Source organism: Lissotriton vulgaris, chromosome 10 (assembly GCF_964263255.1).
Source record: "Lissotriton vulgaris chromosome 10, aLisVul1.2, whole genome shotgun sequence".
Lineage (NCBI taxonomy): Eukaryota > Metazoa > Chordata > Amphibia > Caudata > Salamandridae > Lissotriton > Lissotriton vulgaris.
The window spans coordinates 62,592,155-62,617,815 of NC_141698.1; the positions used below are offsets into that span (position 1 = coordinate 62,592,155).

The following is a 25,661-nucleotide window of genomic DNA, read 5'->3' on the forward strand; positions in this document are numbered from 1 at the left end:
GCTGACTGTGTTGTTGGTATCCAACCTTACAGCACAGACTATGCAAGCACAGCGGTGTAAGACACATGTCTGTGGCTGGTTAACTCTAAGTGTATCCTTGTATGTAGATTAGGTGTATGAGGGAATGCTGGAATCGGATGGGGCTATCGTTAACCCCACTCTGATCTCCAAGATGATGTGGCCACACAGCTTCAGTGGTCTGCCCTACATTAAAAGAAAACCCTCTTCCCTTTTCTTAAAGTGGGGAGGGGGTATAGTTTTTGGAGACAGTCATTTACATTTTAAAAGCACATGCACCCTATTTCTAAAACCAGGTTTTAAAAAGCAGAGTGTGTTTAGGAGACCTGGTGCGGTCCCCTATTAGGGTTTCAAACGTAGCGTTTCCTTTGGCAAAACTGTCTGTCTGGAGGGGACTTGGGTTGGCCATGACACCAAGAGTGTGTGGGGAGAGCAAAAGGGGTTGAAAAGGCGTAGAGCTACAGGATGGATCGGCCTGTTTCTTCGATGAAGTTCTCAATAGGAAGCCCATCATTTCTCACACCATGATACAAAGGACTAGACCGGTGTTGTCCCTTCGAGGATTCTAGTTTAAGTCCACACCTGAGGTTGAGAGTTGTCTGGCACGCTGGTATTATGTGTGTTATCTAGCTTTACTCTTGCTTCCTGAACTCCTCGTTCTTCCGCTTGAAGTGCGGCAATGGGAAATATGGAGAGCCCTTGATTGGAGGGAGGCTATCCTGCATCAGAGTAACTTAGTCTAGCTTCCCCACAACCAGAGGCCTCAGTCCGTGCAGAAAACAGTTTAAATGTTCCTCTCCGGAGCTGTCCCCTCATGATGTCTCCCATGGGTTCCATCACTCAGACTTTATGTACTTCACTCTTATTCGCTTTTTGTAGACCTGCAGGGACAGTCCCAACATTCCCCTGAGCCGGGCAATGTGAGGATAACACCCAGCATTTGGAATGGACCAAACACTCGTTCTTTTCAACTTTCCTTATCCAGTTGATGGTATTCAGCCCTATTACATTAAGTTATGTTATGCCGTTTTGATATGTAAATGTAAATGTAAATTGATACTTGTATAGTGCACTACTCACCCGCAAGGGTCTCAAAGCGCTTGTACGAATACCGCTGTGGAACCCATCCAGGCTTTCCCTGTGAGGCGTCCACTCCTGGGCACCCCCAAGGTGGAGGCCAGGCATCCTTAGCGTTGTGGGGGCCGTTGTGGAGATTAAGCAAGCTATTGCCCAGAGTTGCAGAGTGGGACTCCATGATTGGAATAGGCACCGAGGCGAGAATTATCAGTTCCGTGGAATTTTGAGCCCAAGACCCGCCGAGGCGGGGAATTGAACCCTAGTCCCGGGCTAGACCTCTGCATCAGGGTCTGCCGCTCTAATCATTGAGCCACACTTCTCCACCATTGAGCCACACTTCTCCACAACCTCTGGCAATACATCTTCATGTAGCTCTTTTCCCTGCGAGTCTGAGAGTATGGGTTTGTCCCGACAGGATCATCTGTCGATCTGTCTGAGGATGCACCTTACCCAATAGAGAGAAAGTTTGGTTTCTCAAAGGTTGGATTTCGAAGGGAAGAATGAATCTTGCATCTGTCAACCAACCGTGTGGGGATTGTTCTTTTCTGGGTAATCTTTGCAAGATCTAACACAGGAAAAGTTGGTATCTTCTTTACCCTTCGCCAAATCCATGTAATCTGGCAGGGTTGTAGATGAGTTGTGCTCCTGTAGTAGTCTGTTTAGTTTAGGGTGGTGGTATAGTTAGTAGTCTGTGTATTTGCGCTTGAATGTGAATGTCCACAATGGTGGCTGTGTTCCTGGGAGGTTGTCCCAATTTAGTTGGTCAGAATTGTTGAAGCTGCTTTAAATGGGGAAGCGACAGTGGCACCAGGAATGCGTTGGGTGCTGAAAACCAGTTGTGTGAGATGAGGCGCAATGCATAGAGTTATGTGGTGTTTGGAGTAGAGTGTTGTGCTAAGGACACGTTTGAAAGAAAGAATGGTGATTGTGGTTAGTTTCTATGGGTTCATGGCTGGCAGAAAGTGGAGTATGGATGCAAGAGGCTAAATGAGGGGCATTTGCAGTGCCTGGGTGTGAAGATGGTGGCATAATGTTTGGGGGTGAGGTGGAGAGGGTTGCAGTGCGACGCTGGGTTCAGTAGGTGGGCCATCACTAAAGTTTTCAATACACCAACCCTGTACAAGATTTGGTACTTGCGCAGTTGATCTTTTACTCTTCAGACAGACGCAGACTCTGTGCAAACCATAAATTATGCCGGCTGCCATGAGCTGGTCGACTTCAAACATGGATTTGCTGAAGCTATCTTAAATGGCACCATTGATGTCATCAATGTCCTTGATTAGTGCATTCTCATCATCATCCATCTGTGCGCATCCTATCTCCTAATGTGTGGCCCTGACCTGAGCCAACAGTATGACCAACGCTTAATGTGCTTGGCCTTGAGTAATATGTGGTGGTAAATTGGCTGAGGGGATCTGACCTACAACAGCCTGGCACTGCACCCATCCCACCTGGTAGCAAATCCAGCTATGCATGCAATTTTCATCCCACAATTCCTCTTTGTTTCATCAAAAGTGTCTGTTTGAGGATATCTGCTTGGACTGCTCAATAGATTCTATTGAATAATATCTCGGACAATTGTTTTTCCAATATAATGGTTAGTGTAGCTGATGTTTTTGTAAATTTGGAAACATTTACCTTGTGTATCTAGCCTCTTTTAAGAGGCTGCTATAAAATAGGATATTTCCTCGGTCTACCATCAGTTCTGAATTGTGTTTTTTTCAAGTCTCAGATTATCATACATGCCTTTCTTTCCATAGTCTTAACCTTCTCTTTCGTTACTTGATATCAAAGTGTATCAGGTTTATGAGGGAGACCTCCACTGCCTACATTATTGGGGGGTTGCATGCTCATGTGGCTCATTTCCATTGGTCCATTCCATCACCACCAGGTGTGAGGAGGTGCCTAGTTTTATAAGATTGTTTTTGGCATATGCAGCGTGCTGTGGGTGTTGGGGTTTGGCCTACAGTCAGGTCTTTCTCCAGTCAATAGCTCTGGACACGCTCTGCATGGTTTTCAGATGTGCACCGCAAGCTCTGAGCGCTGGGCGTGTCCTGTATCCGAAACCTGCAGCAATCCTTAAACCATCCAGGCTGTGGACACAGCCTCTGGCATCTGGCCTGGTCTGACGTCAACCTCTGCTGTCACCAAACCTAGTGGGCAAGGCCTTCGATGGATTCTGCCTAGCCAGGCTTTGCGACAGCCTGCGCTCCTTAGTTAGCAGCACATGGCCTTCATCCAGGCCTTGTGCAAGCCGTGGGTCTACATGCCAATCGAGGGCGGTATTTGTACAGTTAGACTGTTTATATCTTTTTGGTGGTTTTATTTTCAGGATGTTCAAAAACCAAAACTTCCCAGGTGACTTGTTTATTTTTCGAATGTACCATCCTATGAGAATTTGAGTATCGATATCTGCAAATCTGAGGATAAATGTCGCTCCCTGAATAGCCCTTGGAAGCCCACATGACACATTTTAGTAATAGAAGAATTTCTAAAATAGTGAACAGTTCTTGCAAAGCTCAAAGGGCACTAGTCTGAGCAAAGGTCGAGCTTCATTGCCAGTTTGGAGCAGTTTCATTGTGCCGGTTTTGTTGTTACAAAGAGTAAACATTACTATAAGTGATATTGAAAAGGGATCTTTTTTGACCCCTTCCACCACTATTTATTTTTTCTTCCCACCCGTATGGATCAGCACAAAACTTGCAATTTTGAAACTTAGCCACTTAACCCATATAATTTAAAGGTTTTGTGCAGGTTCATTAAATTGTGCCAAAGTTATTAGCAAACCAAAAAATGCCCTTTCAACTCAAACAGCAACTTAATGATAACTAGAGACTTTCTCTGATATACATCCACTGTTTTGTGAAATTTCATGGAAATGTTGGGAAATTACTCTTTAAACACGAAATGTGCTTTGCTGGTATCTTGTGTGACTTTTTTTCCACACGAGGGCGCACATTACATTAGAACATTGGAATGTTGAGCGCTCCCTTGAAGTCAATGGAGTGCCTCGGGCTTCTAATGGCTGGTATAAGCCCGGAGCTCCAACATTCCAATGCGTGTCTTTCTGTTTCTTTTTAATTTAGAGCATTCTACCTTTAGTGGGAGGAATGTTCTGGTAGCCTTACAGCCCTTCTGCCTCGGGTTATACCGGTTGTTAAAGGCACTCTCCCTCGGTATAGGACCGAGCCGGTGGGCCTCAGCTGCGGGCTATAAGGCCATATGAAAACGTCACACGGGATATTGACAGGAGAATTGTACGAGCAGCAAACGTGTCTTTGCAAGACATTTGCAGCATGCAGCAGTCGCCTTCAGGTGAAAATGGTACGAAAAGTCAAAATGCTGAACTTCTTGAATTTTGCATAACCCAAAAGTTTTTGAAGTTTGCAAATCTTGCAACCGTAATCTATATTTCAACAAGAGTAACAACTCTTTGATACATATGCATGGTCCTAGCGGGGGCAATGCTCCTAATTAGTTATTTAATGGGCTTAGGCTTGTTTAAAACAAATAATAATTAAATTGAATCAGAAGCACAGCCATCCAATAATATCTGCACACCAGTATTCATTTGCACATAATGTTGTATTCTTTACATTAATTAAGCTAAGTAATTGTTTCCTAAATGTAGACCGCCCCCCCGCACCCCTCACCTCAATACGATCAGGGTGCCCAGTGTCTGATGGCATGGCGTCCAGGGGTGCGCAGTTCCCTGGTCATAGAAGGTAGCACAGATGTCCTTGACGAGACCCTTATCACTAGGTCCTGGGGAAACGTTTCGGGTGGGGGGGGGGTGGCTCCATCTGGCCTCATGCTACATTAGAAAACATTATTCTGGAAGAACCCCAGAATAAGGTCAGAAGGAGCCTTTCGGTGGTCTGAAAAAATATGGCCACTAACCCGGCGGTTGTTTCACTTCTGTGCTTGTGATTGATCTTGTTTCTGAAATAATACAATAACTTGTCTCCCCTCACATAAAACTAAAGAGGAGAGATGACCCTTTTCCCCCTGTATACCCACAAGTCACCCTCTGTTTTCCGCTCTTGTGTGAGTGTCACTCTGAGCAGTTCATAAAGTCACTGGTCAGAAGCTGTTCAGACTAATGGTCTGCTGCCTGGGTACTACCTTGGACAGGATCCCCTCATAAGCTTCCCAGAGATCCCCTCCTGTGATAATAACTCCAGGGGTGTGGTTTTGCAGTCGCCCACAACCAGGACCTATTGTTTCAGGCCAACACACTTTCGCATGTATTCAGTCTGTTGGACCAGTAGACATTTTTACAGTGTGCAATACGATCACGGGGTAGAGGATTGTTGGTAAGTATGTGCGTCCAATTGTATAAGATGTTCAAAAGTGTATATATGGTCCATTAATGCAAAGCTTTTAGTATTAGGGTGGGTATTGTTGACTATCTGCTAATCCATGTAGAAGACTGAAAGCAAGAATGATTATTGTGTTCAGTATAAAATATACCAAAATATCTGCAATGAAAAACAAAAATTGAGTAAAGTCATAAGCAGTTTTGCTAAACAGTTATGTTTGGCAGTATTTATACAGCACTTACTGCCCCTATGTGAGGTGCTGAAGTGCTTGCCTACATGAGGAGCAGGCTACACTCTGTAGGGTGTGTGGCTGGAAAGATGTTTTTGTTTTGATGCTATATGGGAAGTGTTTTCATGTCCTGCGTGATGGGCACCAAGGTGCATTTTTCGTGTTCTAAGATGCAGCACATTATATGATATAGTTTGAGACAGATGTGCGTTTTTATGGTTTTCAGTATGCTGGTAGCTTTGAACAGCTTTGCAGGTCCCTTTTTATAGTGATTTTTTTTACATTCTAGTCTGCTTAACTGGTTACTGCACTGGGTTGTCCAATCTAGGATCTTGTGTCTAGTTGTGGTCCTGAGCTGGGATATATCAATCAATCAATCAATCAGGGAGTTGTAAGTGCTCTAGTCACCTGTGAGGGTCTCAAGGTGCTGAGGGGGGGTCCGCAGATCTGTTTAGCCGAAGAGTCAGGTCTTGAGGGTCTTCCTGAAGGTGTTCAGGGAGGGGGTGCGTCTGATGTCTGCAGGTAGCTCATTTCAGTTCTTGAGAGGAATGTGAGAGAAGGATCTTCCTCCTGCTCTGGCTCTGTGGATGCGTGGGGTTTCGGCCAGTACGAGGTTGGAAGATCTGAGATTTCTTTTGGGTATGTGGAAGTTGATTCTGTCGTTGAGGTATTTGGGTCCGATGTTGTGTAGGCATTTGTAGGTGTGAGTGAGGATTTTGAAAGTGACTCTTTTCTCCACTGGAGCCAGTGGGGACTTCGTAGGTGTTGGCTGATGTGTTAGTGTCCGGGGTTGCCGAGGACGAGTCTGGCGCCGGTGTTCTGTATTGTCTGGAGTTTGCGGAGTAGGGACTTGTTGATGCTGGCATAGAGTGCGTTTCCCTAGTCCAGTCTGCTGGTGATGAGTGCGCGGGTGACTGTTTTTTTTTACTTAGGGGAGATCCACTTGAAGGTCTTGCAGCGGATGCGGAGGGTGTTGAAGCAGCTGGAGGGGACAGCGTTGACCTGTTGGTTCTTGGTGAGTGATGAGTCTAGTACGATGCTGAGGTTATTGGTGTGGTCTGAGGGAGTAGCTGGGCTTCCGAGGGCGGTCGGACACCAGGTGCTGTCCCATGCAGAAGGGGTGGTACAGAGGACGAGGACTTCTGTCTTCTCTGCATTATGCTTCAGGCAGCTGTTGGTCATATAGACTGTGACTTCTGGCATTCCTTTCTGAAAGCTGAGTTTGGCAGTGGTGGGGTCTTTGGTGAGGGAGAGGATGAGCTGGGTGTCGTTGGCGTAGGATACAATGTTGAGGCTGTGTTGTCAGACGATGACTGCAAGGGGGGCCATGCAGATGTTGAAGAGGGTGGGGCTCAGTGATGAACCCTGTGGGACTCCACAGGTGATTTTCGTGGGGTCGAAGAGGAAGGGTGGGAGTCTGATCCTTTGGCTTCTTCCGGTGAGGAACGATCTGATCCAGTCCAGGGCTGTTCCTTGTATGCCTGCGTCGTGTGTTCTGGCAACTAGTGTGCGGTGGAAGACGGTGTCGAAGGCCGCTGATAGGTCGAGTAAGATGAGGGCTGCGGAGAGGCCTTAAGGGTGCGGATGTCGTCTGTGGCAGCGAGTAGGGCGGTCTCTGTGCTTTGGTTACTTTGAAATCCGGATTGGGATTGGTCGAGGACGGCGTTCTCATCAACCGTGTCAGTTTCCTGTTGACTGTTTTCTCTGCAACTTTGGCTGCGTGGGGGAGGAGCGAGATGGGCCGATAGTTCTTGAGGTCGGTGGTGTCAGCTGTGGGCTTCTTGAGCAGAGGTCTGACTTATGCATGCTTCCAGACGTCTGGGAAGGTGCCTGTTTTGAAGGTGGTGTTGATGGTGCGTTGTAGTTTGGGTGCGATGGCGGCCGCGGCTCTGTGGTAGATGTGAGGGGGCAGGGGTCAGTGGGGGCCCCAGAGTGGATGCTTTTCCTGGTTGAGGCGGTGTCTCTGGCCGTGATCGGTGTCCAGTTGGAGATGCTGGGCTGGCTGGTGTTTCTGGGGGGCGGGGGCAGTCTGTGGCGCCTGGTGGATGGTTAATGAATTTGTCGTAGAGGTTTTTGATCTTGAGGTGGAAATAGGTTCCAAGCTTGTCGCAGAGGTCTTGAAATGGGGTGATGTCTGTAGCTTCGCTGCGTGGGTTGGTGAATTCTTGAATGACACTGAAAAGTTCTGTGGAGTTGGCCAGGATTTTGTTGTCGATGAATTTCCTCTTGGTAGCTCTGATCTGGTTGTGGTAGTCCGTCATGACGTCATTGTAGGTGGTGTGGTTTTCGGATACTAATAGTATCCAAGTGTCTTCATGAGATGTAAAGAAGCATTCAGATCGTATAGTTATTTGGGGCCTGCAGTGAATGGACTACATTAAAGTCCTCCAAATTGTCAAGTAATGTGTGACAGATCTCTTCAGTTATTAATTGCATGTTCATGTGGTGACGATTGTAGTTTTCTTGTACGTTGCTGGTGATAGACAAACCTAACAGCAGTTCTGTCTTATGTGAATTTAAGAGGTAAAAGTTGCAATTTGTTGCAGATCTGTGTGTTATGGGTTTTACTGCAACATTGAAGGGCAACTTTTAAAACCATTGCCCTGAGGAATCAATTTAATAAAACATCCCAACATTTAAAAATAATAATAATGGAGAATCAGTATAAATCCATGAAAGGCAACATTATAGGCACCTTGTCAAGTAAGCATTGGAAAAGCCGGTAGTCTAGGTAAGCAAAAATAAATGTTTTTTTTCTCCCCAAAAAATAATATATATATATATATATATATATATATATATATATATACACAATAATAAAAAAAAGGTGCAATGAAGTTTACACGTGCACATACATTTCATGACACATATGGCATGACATGGCTGCCGTTTTTTATTTTTTTCATTCATCCATTCCAAGATGGCAGACTGCACGCGGAGAGGTACATAAAAAAAATATTTGAAAACTGTACAAAAGTGCTTTTTAGAAACAGAGCAACCCTGCAGCAACTGCCATGTGCTTAAAAAATGTTGAGACAACGTTTCTATTTTCCTGATGGACCCCAACTGATGGAGTAGGGCATCAGAGTTTGAATTCTGGGATATTCTGCTGGTAACTAGTTTGTGAAGTGTTGGGAGAGCTGTACATTCTAAAGTCATTACAAACATTTGAAGAGACGAATAGCTAATTTGAAGTACAGTCCCTGTTTTTCTGCTAGATTGGTAGCCCTGCCAAGTGACTTGGGCAGCTCTCACCAGACTGTCATCTTGACAGGTCTTTGGGTACTCCTGCAAGAAGGTGCATTGCAACCGCGGGAATCTGGAGGATGCTGCTTAGTGATTGCCCAGTCATACCTCAGTAAGCATGGATGAAATGGGAAGAGAACATGGGCACACAGCTAGCTAGCAAAATACCGACTGGAACAAGATATTGGCACTGCTAGTTTGTGATTTACATAGTTCAAGCCATTTCACCAGGTCGATCTCACACGCCAAAATGTTGCCAACTAGGGCAGGAAACTGACATTTTGCTAAGAACTGGTTTCGCACTGTGGCCAGAGCAGACACTGGCCGTTTCCCCAGTGTGCTGCTAGGGTGTGGCCGGTTTCGGGCCCCTGGGAGGCCGTTTTTGTTACCGGGTCGGCAATATCGGCCCCCTGTAACAAAATCAGCCGAAACCAGCCCTCGCAAGGGGAGGGTGGGGGGTATGGGGTTGGTGGTTTTAGCAGAATAATGCACTCCATAACTTGCGGTTTTTCTCGTGATCGCTTAAGTGTTGAAACACAGCTATTGCTGTCTTAGCCCTTTACCCCAGTGCTTCGTTCTTCTGAAAGTGCACACTGGGACTGCATCTCTGGCCGAAGAGGTTAAATGTATGTTTAGTTTCGTGGCCTTATGTATACTGCTTGGCCTTGGGGTATATAGAGATTAATTTGTTGCAAACGTCTGGATAGTCCTCTGAGATGTGGAACCGAAAAGCAAAGGAATGCCTGATTGTGGAAGAAATTATTATGTCTGAAGTCAGAACTGATAACAAAGTAATAGAATACATGTGTAACTGACGTAAAACGACAATAGATAATATGCAGAAGAAATGGAAATCCCGCAGTTGGGGTTTTGTTTGCTGCTCTGGCTTTATCATGGATTCCGCGAAAACGATGATAAAATATTTGTATCTGTTGCCAAAACAGTGATGTGGAATTCCTATAGCCCAACACCCAGGACATATTGTTTGGGGTCACGGGTAACCGGTTTTCATGTGTATTTTGTCAAGAAGGCCCAACTCTCTACAGTACAAACCCAAATCAGAGCAGAATCCCTGCAACAGTGGGGACATTCATTGGAAGTGGATGTGTTGGTTCTGCTGTATATGAAGGACATGATTGTTACTAGGAATTACAGGCTGTGAAAATGACCCATGTCTCCTCTGACTCCATAGCAGCCTAGAGTAAGGTCACCATACAAGGGGTTTGATACATATTTCGCAACCATTATTTCGGTGTCTAGCCACATAATAATGGATATTTTAAGAAGCCGGGGCCTACTTGGTCGGTCTCTCTCTCTCTCTCTCTCTCTCTCTCTCTCTCTCGCTCTCTCTCGCTCTCTCTCGCTCTCTCTCGCTCTCTCTCTCTCGCTCTCTCGCTTGCTCTCTTTCTCGCTCTCTTTCTCGCTCTTTCTCTCTCTCGCTCTCGCTCTCGCTCTCTCTCTCTCTCTCTCTCTCTCTCGCTCTCTCTCTCTCTCTCTCTCTCTCTCGCTCTCTCTCTCTCTCGCTCTCTCTCTCTCGCTCTCTCTCTCGCTCTCTCATTCCCCATGCCTGCCATATTGCTTATGCAAGTGCTGCTTATGTCTCAGCACCATGTGTTGCTTACCCTCACATTGCTTACTTTCACGTCGCTTACCTCCACCCTCCACATCATAGACTTCTTTTTAATTCTTCTTTAGCCTTGCTACACAGCTTCGCTAAAAACCATTGGCAAAGACTGGTTGTATGTTCCAGAGGCGAGACCTAGTGCCTCTGCCAGTGCTTGTTAGTTATTGTAGTGGTTCGTGCTCCAGGCTCAGCCAGGGTGGTGGAGCCCTGTATAATCTGAATCCTACCCTTCGGCTTTCGCCCAGTGCTCAGTTGCTTCCCACCCAAGTCCTGCTGCATACATTCATAGTGGTTTGTCCCTGCTGAACACTAATGATAGCCCAACACTGCATGGTGCAGGGCTATAGTTACTTTGGTTGGTAGTTGGAGGTTTGGTCGGAATGCAGAGGATGTTTCTTTGGGAGTGCCTGGGCTTCTGATGCACACTGGTGACATCTCAAGACTTCGTCCAAGAGCTGGGGGCTGAATTAGAGGTTGCAGGATGTCCTGCTGTACTTGGGGGGCACCTAAAGCTTGGTAGGAGTCCAGGGAGGCACTAATATTTCGGCCTACGTGCCATGCCAGGTCTCTATGGGGCGATAGACTTTCCTTTTCTTGTTGTAGCAACGCGCTCTGCCAGGCTGGGCATTCCTGGCATTCCTGCCTAACATGCCTGCCATTTGTTGGAAGCTTGCCTGCAGCGGATCCTGTTCTCAGGGAGCCTTCCCACATTGCGAATAGATTTCAGAGTAGGGCTGCTGGGGAAGGGGGTTTCAAATGCAGAAAGGGGGCATCTTTGATGCCACACCTGCTGATTAGTGCCAGAACGAGGCCCTTCCTTGCTGACTTTGCCTGCCCATGCGTGAGAACTTGGCTGATGGTTTATGATGAAGGCCTTCGATGTATAGTGGTCACGGGTCTGTGAATATGCCTGCACAATTTCACTATTCATCTCGATAAAGCTTTATACTGTGTTGTATTGTTCTAAAGGCTTTTGCTTGTGTGGCACTTAATGGAAACACAACTAAATATTGTGCACTTAGTAAACAGTGAATGCGAACGACACTGCCAGGCTTTCTGATGCATATGGGGTTTGTGCTTCTGCGTCACTTGGTACTGCAGAAGGGGCTATAGACGCTTGTGCAGCCGGTTCCATAATACAGATAACACTGTACTAAATGTGGGCGGGGCATTCTCGAGAGGGTGGTCCCTCAACCATGCAAATGAGGAAAGCCTGGTCACCTGCACCATAATATAGACCTGGCCTCCGAAGCAAAGAAGGCATCCGGAGCCACATGGACTCAACGTGTCCTCCATTACTGCCCAGTGAAATGGAGGAAAGGGAGTCCTGGGGTCCTCCCCCCAACCCCTTCCCCTCCCAACGTATTCCAATGTAGGCAAGTGGGGTCTCGCACTGATCACACCTGTAGACTGATATCAACCCCATGTCACGCTCTTTCAAATTCAGGCTGGGTTGCCACCTGCACAGTGAATGGCAGACCAGTAGTTTCTAACTGTATGTAACTTAAAACAAGGGGTCCCCTACGAGTCCAGTGCGTCCGGGTAGTACCAGCATGCGAGTGATTGTTACCATAAAACGGTCACCCTTCAGGAAGTCCTGAAGACATGTTTCATCATAGAGTAATCCCAATCAAGGCTAACACTTGCACCGCGGGCTTCGACTTGATCTCTTTCAGGGCACACTTACAGATATTTAAAGGGTTCCTAGCAGTAAATTGTTAAAAAGCAGCCTGAGGCATACCTGCAACAAACTTTATTATCAGAATATTGCCTTGGCCGTATTAAAAACAAATGCATACACTATGTGGGTTCTAATTACCCAAGTATCTTTCCTCGTGGTTGAAAATCATTCACGTGCCTGGACCACTCAGATGAACTGGACCCCTTGTTTTGATTTATATATGGTTATTTCAGGGAAGTTGGGAGATCCCATCTGATCGTTTCTCTCCTTCCCTTTGATTATTTACAGCAGTTTCTGGCAGCCAGTTCACCCTTCACTATTGCACAGTTCCCAGTGGAGGAAGAGGTTTCCATCCGCTCTGGGAACAGCGCATTTGCTGTGATAATGTGCACTGGACAGGTCGCCGCCTAGCGCACAGACTTAAGGCTGTGCAGTAACGCAGAATGGGACAGTGCGCCTTGTTTATAATGCAGACACGGCGGAATGCCTGACGCTACATGGCTGCCGGTTTCAACCAGCGCCACGATTATAATAGAGATTATAACTTGTATTTTTTTACATGCAACACGGCTGAACAAAGTGCAAGCATCTTTCAAATTGACTTGACCTTAGTATATAACTTCATAACCCTGCAAAGTCTCAAAGCTCTTACAGTTGGTCAACGGGAGGGGACTACTATTTTTGTGTATGAGAAGAGAAGAGTGTGTTTAAAGTGTAGGCTTGTGGGAAGATTTGGGTTTCTGTTGAAATGTAACTATAGCCGTAGAGCCCGCCGTAGCGGGCCGTACAGGCCATTAAAGGCCTGCTCCAGCTTTAAAGGTCGAAGGCAATGGACTTTAACAAGGGAGCGGGCCTTTAATGGCTGGTATTGCCCACTACGGAGGTCTCTAAGGCTATTAGAACATTCCGCCCCTAGAGGCAGAAAACTTTAATAATTCTTATTAGTAAAATAAGTGTGTGAGGTTTGGAGGGGTGCCCCACTCATTTTGCATTAAGCTTGTGCATAAGTGTGGAATGAAACCCAGATATGTAACCGCGATAGGACCTGCTGCGTGGTTGGGTAGAAGGCTACCTCCATTGTTTGCATGGTTGGTGCAGTGTGGGTTTAAAGTCTGGCCCCTGTGAGAAGCATTAAGTGTTGTCTGTGAAGGAGGGAATGCTCCAACGATGACAGTGGTGTTGTGACTGTGCTTCTGCTTGGAGTGTGGGAAAAAAAGAGTAAGGTTTTCAGCTTGAGGGTACCAGGGTACATGCCACCTCTAATCTAACAGCAAGGTTTTTGCACATCCTCTTGAGTCCAGGGTGTTTGTGGTGGAACCTTAACCTTGGTGAGAGTGAGTTCCAGGGCTTGGCAGTCGCTGCAGAGAAGGCAGTACACCCAACAAGTGGATTAGCAGTAGAGCCAGTCTGGAACAGAGCACCATTCTTTCGGAGTGCAGCCTTATTTATGCACTTCAGCGGTGTATTAGGTTTGTAGGTGGTCGTACCTACTTTTGTTCTAAATTATTCTTTGGGACACATAGTTCCAGACCCAGTTGACAAGGAAGATGCCTTCATAGTATGTACTAGTGCTCTGTGCCATCCGTGTGACGTGTCCAGCTGTAGTCCGTGTGACGTGTCCAGCTGTAGTCCGTGTGACGTGTCCAGCTGTAGTCCGTGTGACGTGTCCAGCTGTAGTCCGTGTGACGTGTCCCGCTGTAGTCCGTGTGACGTGTCCCGCTGTAGTCCGTGTGACGTGTCCCGCTGTAGTCCGTGTGACGTGTCCACAGACAGCAGCGATGATAAGGTGTCAAGAAGCGCTCTACAAATCTACTGATTCATTCATGAGTTAGAATCCCGTTGTGGCATATCCTGCGTGGTGCCCTCTAGCCCAAGCCACAGATGCACTGTTTGCCAGACAGCTTAGGTACCTAAGGACCCAACCATGAGTCTCCAGCACTCATTCAGTGAACCGTGGTACAAAGGAAGCGACCAGAAAGGGGCTTTGTTTGTCTCCAAGTGGTGGCAGTCCACCAAGCGCCAGTGCTTGTTGGAGACAGCCTGCCCGATATGACTCCTGTAGCCAATTATGTAGCCCACAGGTGCTTGGAGCGCCCATGATTGAAAGTAGAGGGAATGCCACTCGTGTCTGTAGCCTCTTTGTGGATTTGAAATCTGCGGTGTTGAAGGTGAATGCTAGCTCAGCGCCTTGAAGCCTTTTCTGGTAGCTGGGCACTTTGTTATTACTGCCACTACTTCGTCATTTCGATTCATGGCTATTCAGAGATCACCAGAAGTGGGAAAAACTGTATTTCCCGCACATTGGGGCATCACTCCCTGGCATAAGCTTAGAAGTGGACGCTCTGCTCTAAAGCACCAAGAATTTCTAAGGCCAGGCTGAAAATTCTTGAAAGTATAAAACATTGTAGGTTTGGCTTACACACCTTTTTATCCTATTGCAGGGCCATGTGTATTTGCCCTCCCAACAATTATTATAATTTGTTTTTTAACTTTCAATAATGAGTTAAGCACTTTTGGAGCGAAGTCTGTATGTAACATGAATGTTACAGATTTAAACCCCAGCAGGGCCTACTTAGGCGTTCATGTTTTTGAGGTTAAAAAATGAGTGCAATTGAATTTTGTATTGGTAACACCTACAATGTGCAGCACGTTTGAAACTGAAAATGCTATATTGAGAGCTATCTATATATAGCAATCTTCTTATATTTGTGCGATTTGTTTCTGTTCTGAAATCTTTCGTTTATTTAGCAAAGGAATATAGTGTTCTTGAAATATTAAGAGATTATGACTAAAATATTTTGGCTACTCTTGTTTATATGAGGCTCAAATTTCGAAATGTTTCGGTAGTAACTCTTCTGTTTCAGGAACAGCTCTAGGGCTCTGACCACATGGTGCGCTCCACCTCCTGAGGGATAACTCGGCTGTCTCCAAATCACAACTCTGTGCAGTTTGTGGGATTGTATTGTATTGTAATTGCAATTATATAGTGCTTACTACCCCTAACGAGGCGTTGAAGCGCTTTTTTCGGTGGGTAGCACGCTACTCCGGGACCAATAGAGGTTTAGTGTTGAATTAGTATAGTGAAGCATGCAAGTACATTTTAAGTGGTGGATAGGTTAGTCAGTTATTTGGATTTGGAATGATAGCAGAAGGATAGAAGAGGAAAAAAAGATTTGTATTTATATAGCGCTTGTTGCCCATGATGGGGTGTTGAAACATGCTATTCAGGAAGCCCATAAAAGATTAGTGGTGAATTAATATGGTGAAATATGGAAGTAATTTCAGTGGTAGATATTAGTTATTTGGAGAGAGAAGGGTAGCGGAGGGATAAAAGGGGAAGAAAGGTTTGCATTCTTATTGCACTTGTTACCCCTGATGGGTGTTAAGCGCTTTTCTGGCGAGTAGCACACCACTCCAGAACTCATAAAGGATTAGTGTTGAAAATTTGTATAGTAAAATATTAAGTAGTTTGAGTAGTGGGTATGTTATTCAGTTATTTGGGTAGAGAAGAGTAGGTTGCGGGATAGTGAAGGGAAAGAGGTTTGTATTTATATAGTGCTTGCTACACCCTAATGGGGTTTTGAAGCGCAAGTAGCACACTACTCTGGAACCCATCAGGATTAGTGTTGAATTAGTATGGTGAAACATTAAATTAATTTTAGTGGCGGATATGTTAGTCAGTTATTTGTATTGAGAAGGGTTGGAGAGGGGTAGAAAAGAGGGAAAAGTTTAGAAAGGTTTGTTTTGGGGGACCGGTATAGTAAAAGAGGTGTAAGATGATGTAAGGAGGGGTAGAGTAGGAGAGAGTCTAGAAAGTGTTATTTTGGGGATCATAGTAGTGGTATAGGGTTTGGGGTTAAATGAGAGAGTGGATGAAGAGGATATATTGAGCGAAGTATAGGCTGAGAAATAGGGAAGTGCATTGGAAATGCTAAATTAGAAGAAAGTGATAAATATATAGATCCATAAGTACATTGAAAGTATATAGATGCATAATGGAGGTATGTATATTGGGCAGCATTTCTGGCCCTGGTCAGTCTCGAGCAGGCTCAAACAGGCGATACACTCTAGGCCAGGGCCAGTGTATTATGACGGATACGCCTGCATTCTCACTTTGGTAACTGTTGGACTCAAATAGCAATCCCTGCACGAGGCCCAGACTTGTATAATTCCAAGGGAGTTGAAATGAGGTGGTGTTGCGAGAGCGTCCCCCAGTGGCAATCCCAGCATGAGGCGCAGCCTTTTATCATTCTGAGGGAAATGAGATGAGGTGGGGTTGGGGGAGCGCCCTTATGTTTGAAGTCGGAGCCTGGTATTCTGTTTTTGAAGAGTTTGAGATAAGTAACCTGATGATGCTGTTCATTGCATGGTGTATTTGTTGCCTGCTTCTATTTATTGTCGAACTGCACACTTTGCCCTTTTTATTTAGTCTGTTTTTTTCTTTTCTTCCAGAGCTGAAAAAACAGAAGTGCTGAGCGAGGACCTGCTACAGGTAGGTGTGCTCGTGTGTGCAGAGTTGCTCTCTCCAAGAGGTAACACAGAAGGAACCATGCATCATATTAAACTCCGCCATACTCCCTGCACCCCCAACAAGAGGTCATAGAACCACTTGCCTCCCCAATCCTGTTACCCCCGCACCAAGAACCACACTTCACTAAACTGACATAACCAGGGACAGTCCTGCAAGAAATACCTTCACTAACTCCATCCGCGTGAAGACCAAGTGCTTTCCACCATGTCCGGTGTGAGCTGTGTTGGCAATCCCTCACAGGCAGTCACTCTTCTCTTTCCTCTACTCCTGCTTCCTGCTATCTGTCCAGGCCAGTAGAAGTTGGTGGCCGCAGGCGAGATACTTCAGGATGATCCCAACCCCCTGGTTCTTCTCATTCTGCTCACACCTGTTAAAATACCACTCACTTAAAAAACGATTCTGACAAGGGGCTGAACCAGGAATTATCTCAGACCTGCTCCAGTTAATATTTTATCCGGAGATCAAAGAGAAAAGCTTTATAACTACAGTTCGGCATAACATTTACATGGGAGTTCTCAGAGGGGAAGCAAAGTGTAATACCCAAATAACCAAACTATTTAAATACCACCAAAGTTCATACTTCATGATTTTTACTTTCTCAGAGGCAAGTAATCTCTATTTTAAAATGCGGTGTGATGTAGCACATGCCTGACGTGTCCCACACAGAATGAAAGAAATGGAAGACAGGCTGTTGGAAAGTACATTAACAGTTTCTTGGCAATAGCTTAATTTAGTGGGTTGGAATTGGTTCTGTGGTGCTACCTGGTTGCCCACTTTGGTCTCCTTTATTCGCTTTTCACTTTCCGTGAGATAAATGTAATGATAGTTGTTTTGTCCTATGTAGAAAGACACCAGGAGCCAGGATGTATATTTAGGTCTCTTCAGATCAAGTTACATCTGTCTCGACTCCAGCCAGCCTTGTGTGGTACCAGCTCCACCAGGAGCAGCCTGCCTAGCTGCTCAGCCCATCTCGAACTGCCACATTCACCCACTCAGTCACCCAGGAATTCCACGCATCACAGGCACACCAACACTCCAAGACCAAGACACACTCTGGCTGAGCAGCTAGAGGCAGCAGGGCTAGAGTACATGTTATACTAGAAAGTAGAATATAACAATAGTCCTATGAAATGCTGAGCAGCCGGCCTTATTTTCTTGAACACTATTTATTGTCTCTTGAAACGTTTGCCAACCGTGTTCTTGGATTACAAGAATCTGCTTTTTAACTTTAATTTCCACAGGTTGCTCTCCCTTATACAATGTCTGTTTCCTTGATTATGCTGCTGTCTCCCAACCTCCTTTGGTGGGAATACTCTCGACTGAGTTGTTTAATTTCTTTAATGACTTTTTGGATCTTGCCTAGTATTTCCTACATCAAATTGTTTTGTGACCCTACCAGAGTGTTTATTCTCATTCCACCATAGACAATGTGGTGCCTGAGGGGTCCCATAGACACTCCTCTATTATGGAAATACTTATTACCGTGTGACAATCTTGGTGCAATCTTTTGGAACCCTATTTGGAGTGCCAGTCTAGAAATAGATGAACCTTTCACCTGGACATTCTTTGTAATGGGTTTGTTTCAAGCATGGCATTGGCCAATGTCATGATTAACTCTGGGTCATTCATAAGCATGTATTGGGAGCGTGCTAGGTCTAGACAAGGGAGTAAAGAAAAAATACTTCTCACAGTGCCTAGATTTCTCTTGGCTCATGGGCTTCTCAGCAGCGCCAACAACCGCCTCTCTGCCAACCATGCTTGAGACCGATTTGAATGTTGATTATTAAAATCAGTGCAATTCAGGGGCGGTACTGTCTGAGGAAACCTACTTGGACCCAGGTCTAGTCCTCTAGATGACCAGATTACGTCCATGTTCTCAGAAGATGTCATGGGCTAGAACCCTAGGACTTGGAGCACCAAACGTGTTCATGCATCCTTCGGGACCCATCTAGCGCATTGTGCTGAACCTACCCTTGCTGCAGTGTTTCCTTCGCTGGGTTTATTGCTTTTCCTACAACACAGGCAATGTTTTGGTATTTACATACCCTGTGTGTACCTGTAGTATTCTCCGCGCTGATCAGCCACGGAAGCCCTTTTTCCCATGTTAGAGGTATGTTAAGGGTGAATAGTATAGAGCTGTAAACCGTGAGCATGACCTTGCAGCACTGGCTGGCTCGGATCCCTTAAACCTCAGGGTTTGAGGTTTCTGCCTCAGAGCCGAGTCCTATTTTCTGTTTCAGCAGTGTCATTGTGGTTAATAATTTGTGTTCATGTCGAGACATTGTTTTTTATGTGCAGCTAGATTAGTTAGCAGTTCAGTTAAAGGCCTTCGGAAGCAGCATCCGCATGTGCTGTGCCTGACTCCATGTATGTGTTTGCGGTAACTGAAAGATTTAAAGAGATACTGTGGACCCAGACAAGACACCAGTCTAGCTGTGGGGTGTTTGATGGGTGTTGGTGCACTGTTATGTGTTGCCTTGGAGACGTATAATGTTTGATGAAGAGTGGAGTGCTGTTGTGAGTTTGGTAGTATCCAACTACACAGTCTCCTGTGTTGGACGCATGTGAATTGTATGGCTGATGGGCTCTCTTGGGGGTTGTCATTGTTCACTATTATGATTGGTGCTGTTCCCTGCTTGGTGGTGGCCAATAAATGGATGTGTGCGCTCAATTTTCTGGTTACGGTGTTCTGTTGAAGGTTGTTTGTTATGAAGCTGCTGTGTGTACAGCGTCTCCTGAGTGCCAGTTGCATCAGTTCTCACTCCCAGATGCAGATGCGTCGAGTGTGCGTACCTCGGTTGAACCGTCCACCAGACAGACTTGTTAAACACGGGCTGGCACCCTGGAGCATGTGATGCCCTGGTACCCGCGTGACGCTGCAGGTGGTGCGAGCAGGGGCGTTCACACCCTTTCCATCTCTGCCCACATGCCGTGTCCACACAACACTGTGATCCAGCCGTACGAGAGGGCAGACACAACTCTAGACCAGCTGCCCGCCAACCACCACCCACGTTCGTCATGTGTGTATCCTGAAGCAGAAACGTGTACTCTTGGGCGAAACAGAAACGTGTGCCCTCGGGCAAAGCCGCACAGCCTGGAAGGCCCTTGAGGGAAGAGTGGCCCACGCCTGCACACGTCTAGCATAGATTAACTGTGCTCACACCAGACTCCGCACACCCATTGGATGAGGCACACATGGCCATCCTGCCACGGACACCCCCTCCGAAGACCCCCAGAACGGTTTCGTTTCCGTGTACACTGAGCTATCGTGGGAACTTCTGCGTTTTGTGTGTGAAAAGCAGCCTTTTAGCCGGGCGCGTTTCCTCAGTTCTATTCTCAATTCTGTGTTGTGGGTGAACTCAGACGAGCAGGGCAGTCTCAGCAATTCCAGCGCAAATATGGAGTGTGCAGGCTTGTCTGGAGCAGGTTTTGTTTCAGGTTTTTGTTCAGGGAGGGTCTCGGGAGCGAAAAGCCCCCCCCCCCCCCCCTCCCCCCTGAGGTCAGAGCGCCCCCATCCACAGGTCGGCGCCCAGTTCGGCCGCACCAGTCGCACTGCCCTCAACCCTGCCCCGAGAGCAGATTCGGGGGATCCTAGTGCGGGCCTGACTCCTGCTGATCAGACGGAGGGGGCTTCCTTGGAAAGAGCCCTCAGACGAGAGCAGATACATGGGATCCTAGTGCAGGCCAGACTCCTGATGAGCAGACGAGGGCTTAATTGAAAAGAGCACTTAGACTAGTGCAGATACATGGGATCCTAGTGCAGGTCCGACTCGTGATGATCAGACCGGGGGCTTCATTGGAAAGCATCCTAGGATGAGAGCAGCAGATACATGGGATCCTAGTGCAGGCCTGACTCCTGATGAGCAGACAGGGGGGGGGGGGGGGGGGGCGGGGGGCTTCCTTAGAAAGAGCCCTCGGACGAGTGCTCATACATGGTATCCCAGTGCAGGTCCGACTCCTGCTGAGCAGACCAGCGATGTCCTTGGAAAGGGCCCTCGGACGAGAGCAGATACATGGGATCCTAGTGCAGGCCAGACTCCTGCTGAGCAGAGCAGGGGCTTCATTGGAAAGAACCCTCGTACGAGAGCAGGTACAAGGGATCCTAGTGCAGGCCAGAAGCTTGCTGAGCAGGGGCTTAATTGGAAAGGACCCTCGGATGATAGCACATACATGGGGTCCTAGTGCAGGCCTGACTCCTGCTGAGCAGGGCTTTATTGGAAAGGGACCAGGACGAGAGCCAATACAATGGATTTTAGTGCATTCCTGACTCTAGCTGAGCAGACCGGGGGCTTCACTGTAAAGGACCCTCGTAGGAGAGTAGATACACGGGATCTTAGTATAGGCCTGACTCCTGGCTAGCAGACCGGTGGCTTCATTGAAACAAGCCCTAGCAAGCTCAAAGCTGACACTGGATGTTCTAGAGTATCCCTTACACATACTGAGCATACCAATAGCTAAATGAGATCAGAGCCCTACAAGAGTATTTAGCGGATCGAGGACCTTGTTAGGAGGAAGTCCCCAAGGAAAGTGTGTGATGGATTCGGGCAGCTCTAACACCCCCAGACCTCTCCTTTAATGGCATTGTTGTATGTGATACAGATTCATATGGGGTAGACATTACTGCTAGAAAAGGTTAAACTGACTTCCATCCATGGTGTACCAGAGTAGGCCCTGTTCTGGTTGTAGGACTTTTTGCTTATGGCATCATACGATGATGATGATGGTGTTGGTGCGTGATTCCAGTACTGTTTTGTTGCGAATGGTGTGTGCCACTAACCCGTGGTTCAGTGGTAATGGCATTGCCTGCGTGGGCCATAGCTTGGGTTTGAGCGGACTATAGACGGTTTCAATAGTAGCGTAGTGCTTCGTTTCAATCCCTGAGGTGGATGGTAGCGAGGTGTGCTTCTAGGCCCTTGGTTCAGCAGTGGTCCTGATGTTTTCTTCCGCCATCAATGATTGAGAGTAGTGCGGCAAACTGATCCCATCATTATTTTATTTTGCCATTTCAAAAGTGACACTAAACTGAAAATTGTCAACAGTCTTTACAGAGAAAACCGGAGATTAAAGTATTCTCGACAGATACCGTAACATAGCGAAAACTTGAAGCAAGAGTGAGCTGTTCTCAGAGGAGCACTAGCGTCAACATGAGAGTGGAGGGATCCTCAAAGAATCGGAAAGAGAAGGGAGATGGATGAAGTACAGGAGAGGGATTGGGTGATGCAGAGTTGGAAAGGAGCGGTAGCAGGGAGCTGAAAGGAGATGAGGAGGTGCTGGTGTTAGGGTGAGGAGGAGTGAAAGATCAGGAAGCTGAATGAGGCAAAAAAGCAAGAAACAAAAAACGAACTTCAGCTCAAGGGAAGGGGTGCAAGCCACTGTGAGACATCACCATGTTTTGATGCAAGTTCTTTGGACCCTGCCTGCCCTATAGTTCGAAGGTTGTTCTGTGTGCCGTTAACATCCTATTCTGATGCGGTGCCTGGTTTTGTGGACTGGGAGTAGCAATGCCTGAAGCTAATGTAGCAGATTTGTGTTTTGTTTCCTGTGTCGGTTGGGAGAGCATTGGAGAGTTGGTGTACGTACTCTTTGGAGGGAGGTTGAAGCAAGCCGTGCGGAGATGGCTTGGAAAAGCTTTGTGGCAGGACCTAATCATTTATCTGGATTAAGGCTGTTTTATTTCTTCCAGTGAGTTCAACAACCGTGCAAGTAATTGGTGGGGCTCCATCTTATTATGTCCTCTTCAGAGCAGGGCCATGAGGACAGGGCACACCAGAAATGCTGTCTCCATTTTGAATGAGTGTGGGTGTTGCTCCTCACTCCACTCTATGTGGTTACTGGTGGTGGTGGTAGTGAACACTAGTCCACGAGTATCTTTTTACCTGTACCACCCAGAGAAAGTTCCCACGGGCTTGATCCAGGTAAAGGTCCTTTCAGCTCCCCTCACAGGGTCCTTTTTATTTGTTATCTGTGAAGACGGTGTGCAAATTTGGTGTGTGCTGTAGGGAGTGTGGTGTCCTATTGGATCCCATGTGAATTATGCGCAAGAGTAGCCCTGTTCATTCACGGTACCGTTATCCAGGAAGAGCACGAGAGCCCACAGGCCAGGAGCCCATCCTAAAACCTGTTCTCTTTTGCAGTTGGGAAGCCTTCCAGCCCTTTACCAGTGTTATTATAGGTTTTCTCCTGTGCAGTGAACACACACAAACACCAACCACCATCCTCCTATATTGCTCTTTGTCAATTAGCAGCAGTGGTCGTTAGCTTACTCTGATTTTGAATCCGTTGACCAGTTCAAACTGGGCTGACAGTGACTCCGGAAGTATGGGACTGCTGGACACACTGGGAGAATGCCCTTCTCTGGGATTGCAGGAGCTTTTGAACAATTGAAAAGAGCAGCATTTTGGTTGACTTTGGCTCCCTATCTTTGCCACCATGGTGGGATTAGCATTAGTCCACTTGAGCTAATATTTGGTACTCGTTTGGGTATCCAGGAGACTCTATGCCCCTGTGCAGAACGGATGTGTTACTAGGCACTGAACGCCAGTTTGTTGCTGCTTCCTTTCACACTGGGTCCCAGTTTGGTTTCCTGTGAGAAGCTTTGCTGATGTGACCCATAGAGAGATCGAGATCTAACTGTCTATAAGAGAAGCTGCAGTGAGTGCTTAAGAGAAGGAGAGCTGCTTGGTTGAGAAATGACCGCACATAGCATAGTATTCCCACTATTTTCATGGAGGCCTCAACAAACGTAGGATGCCTTGATGGGCAAAGACCGCCCAAGTGCCATGAGATACCTACAGCTAAGCTGGCCAGAAGAAGAAGTTAATAATATAAATTAAAGACCAACATCATCAAGGTCTTGGAGCTGTATGGTCGCTCTGCCTTTGTCCAGTTGATTGTGCACCATGCCACCAGCTTCTGTACCAATAGGGTGCCCCAGTTGTCCCCTCTTCTCACACTCCTAATTTGGAGTTTTGTTCTTTTGATTGACTCAATAAACATTTGAACCATCGCTGATCCATTTTATTTGATGTCCTCGTTGATATGGAGTGCCCCTTGCCTCTGGACAATTCCAAGTGTATGTTGAGATATGGCATCTTAATTAGGTACCTACCCTAAGGCACTTCATAGTGAATGCTTGCACACTATTCCATCTGCCCCAGTTGAAAATCTGCAGAAACCATTTTGATTCTTAACCGATTTTCCAACTCACGTAGGCAGCAGAAACTAACCAGAACATCTAATCACTACTGACCTGAATTTCGGGATTGAGAAGGAACCCAGAACTGCATCATTGAATTCAGCCGGTGGGTTGTTTGTAGTCAGAGTGGAAAGTTATTGGAATCAGGAACTTTGACTATTTATGGCTGCTATGAAGTCCGCAGCCTCAACACATTATGTTGTCCAGCCTTGCGATCAGAGCTGGACTACTGCGAGTACTTTGTCATATACTGAGCAATCTGTAACCATGTCCCCTTGTGATAACATTGGCCATATAGTGAACATTATTAACATTCGATAAAAATCTAGCACCTAGATCTAAAGAGCAATAAACCCATTTCAGGTCATATTTCTTCTATAGAAGATGATATAGCCTTAGGATTTTGTGTGTATCTAATTTAGAACTTCTCTCTTTGCCTATCTATAAATGAGTCCTATTTGTCTTTTATCACTGATTAAACAAAGCCTTTGACTGTTGGTTCTAGTACTAAGAGGGGTTCAAGTGCCGAAAGCCAATAATTTGGTTATCTAGCTGGGGTGCTGTAGAATTATTGTACCAAGGGCACCAGGATGCCTAGATGCAGTTGCTTGTACCAGCACATCAAGAAAATGCCTTGAGAATGGGAGGGTCCTCATGTTCGTGATGGCTCTTTCTGGCACTAGGTCATGGTCACTAACGATTTTTTATATCTCTTTTTAGTAGGTATTTTTATCTGTTGGTCATTACAGTTGATGTGATTGATCAAACATGTTTGGATGTCACCAAGGGTGCCGCTCTGATCAGTGCATGAATGTTTCCAATTGTGGGTTGACTTATTCTAAGTGAACCTTCTTCCTTAAGTTTCTAACCTCTACAAAGTATTTTAAGATGGAGCAGACCTTTTGGACTCCTCTGTACCTTTAAGCACATCCAAATATTCTTCATGTCCGCAGTCCTTATGTGCGATGAAGAAGCCAGTATAGTCTAAACATTGCTACTCGTGGTATATCTTGTGCAGTTACATACAAAAGGACACCATAGGATGGTGGGGATTTCTGACGGCTTTTCCCTCCCTAGAGATGCTCCTTGTACTTCATGCAAATATTTGTGATCCGGTTGAAAGCCATCTTTCTTGGCTTTTGATGTCTACTTCTATGGGCTAGACTTATTTATTCATTGTTGTTGTAAGGAGCACTGGCAACAGGTGGAAGGTGTATTTAGGGCCAAATACTGATAGCACTTTTTTCCTCGGTTCTAGTGTCTTCACTCTTGTTGGCAGGTTCATGAAGCTTCAGTAGTCCTAATTCTGAATGGGAGATGCACATTTTCCCCTCTTCTTGGGCTGATCCAACACTTCCTGGATCTTCTTGAGGTCAGATTGATGGGGCTAGTAATGTGATTCATTTGTGGTGTTCCTTGGTCAATAAGCAAGGTTTCTGTATTTGCACAGTTGGTATTTCCTACTGGCTCTATGCCAAGGTTGTCCCACATCTTTACAAACACCCTCAAAGATTGCCCGTCCTAAAAGAAGACCACCGTTGATATAGAGATACCACTGCACTTTGCCACTGCTTCCAAATGCCATCATCTCTCGGATCTCAATGTTCAAAATGATGTGTTGTCTAATGAATTCTAGAAGACAAAGCAAGAATTGTGAGTGGGGTGGCATGTCTGACTGCCCTCCATCCCCACCCCCCCCCCCTTACTGTGATGACTGTCTTCCATCCATGAACCATAA

The 25,661-nt window shown here is 46.3% G+C and overlaps 1 protein-coding gene across 6 annotated transcripts in view; it reads left to right on the forward strand.

Moving 5' to 3' along the window:
- Positions 1-25,661, forward strand: part of ARHGAP17 (Rho GTPase activating protein 17) — a 317,459-nt gene that overhangs the window by 169,527 nt on the left and 122,271 nt on the right. For all 6 annotated transcript variants that reach the window (XM_086940466.1, XM_086940465.1, XM_086940467.1 and 3 more), the window contains exon 2: positions 16,650-16,689. In XM_086940466.1, the coding sequence (XP_086796592.1) occupies positions 16,650-16,689 (40 nt within the window). The remainder of the gene's footprint in view (positions 1-16,649; positions 16,690-25,661) is intronic.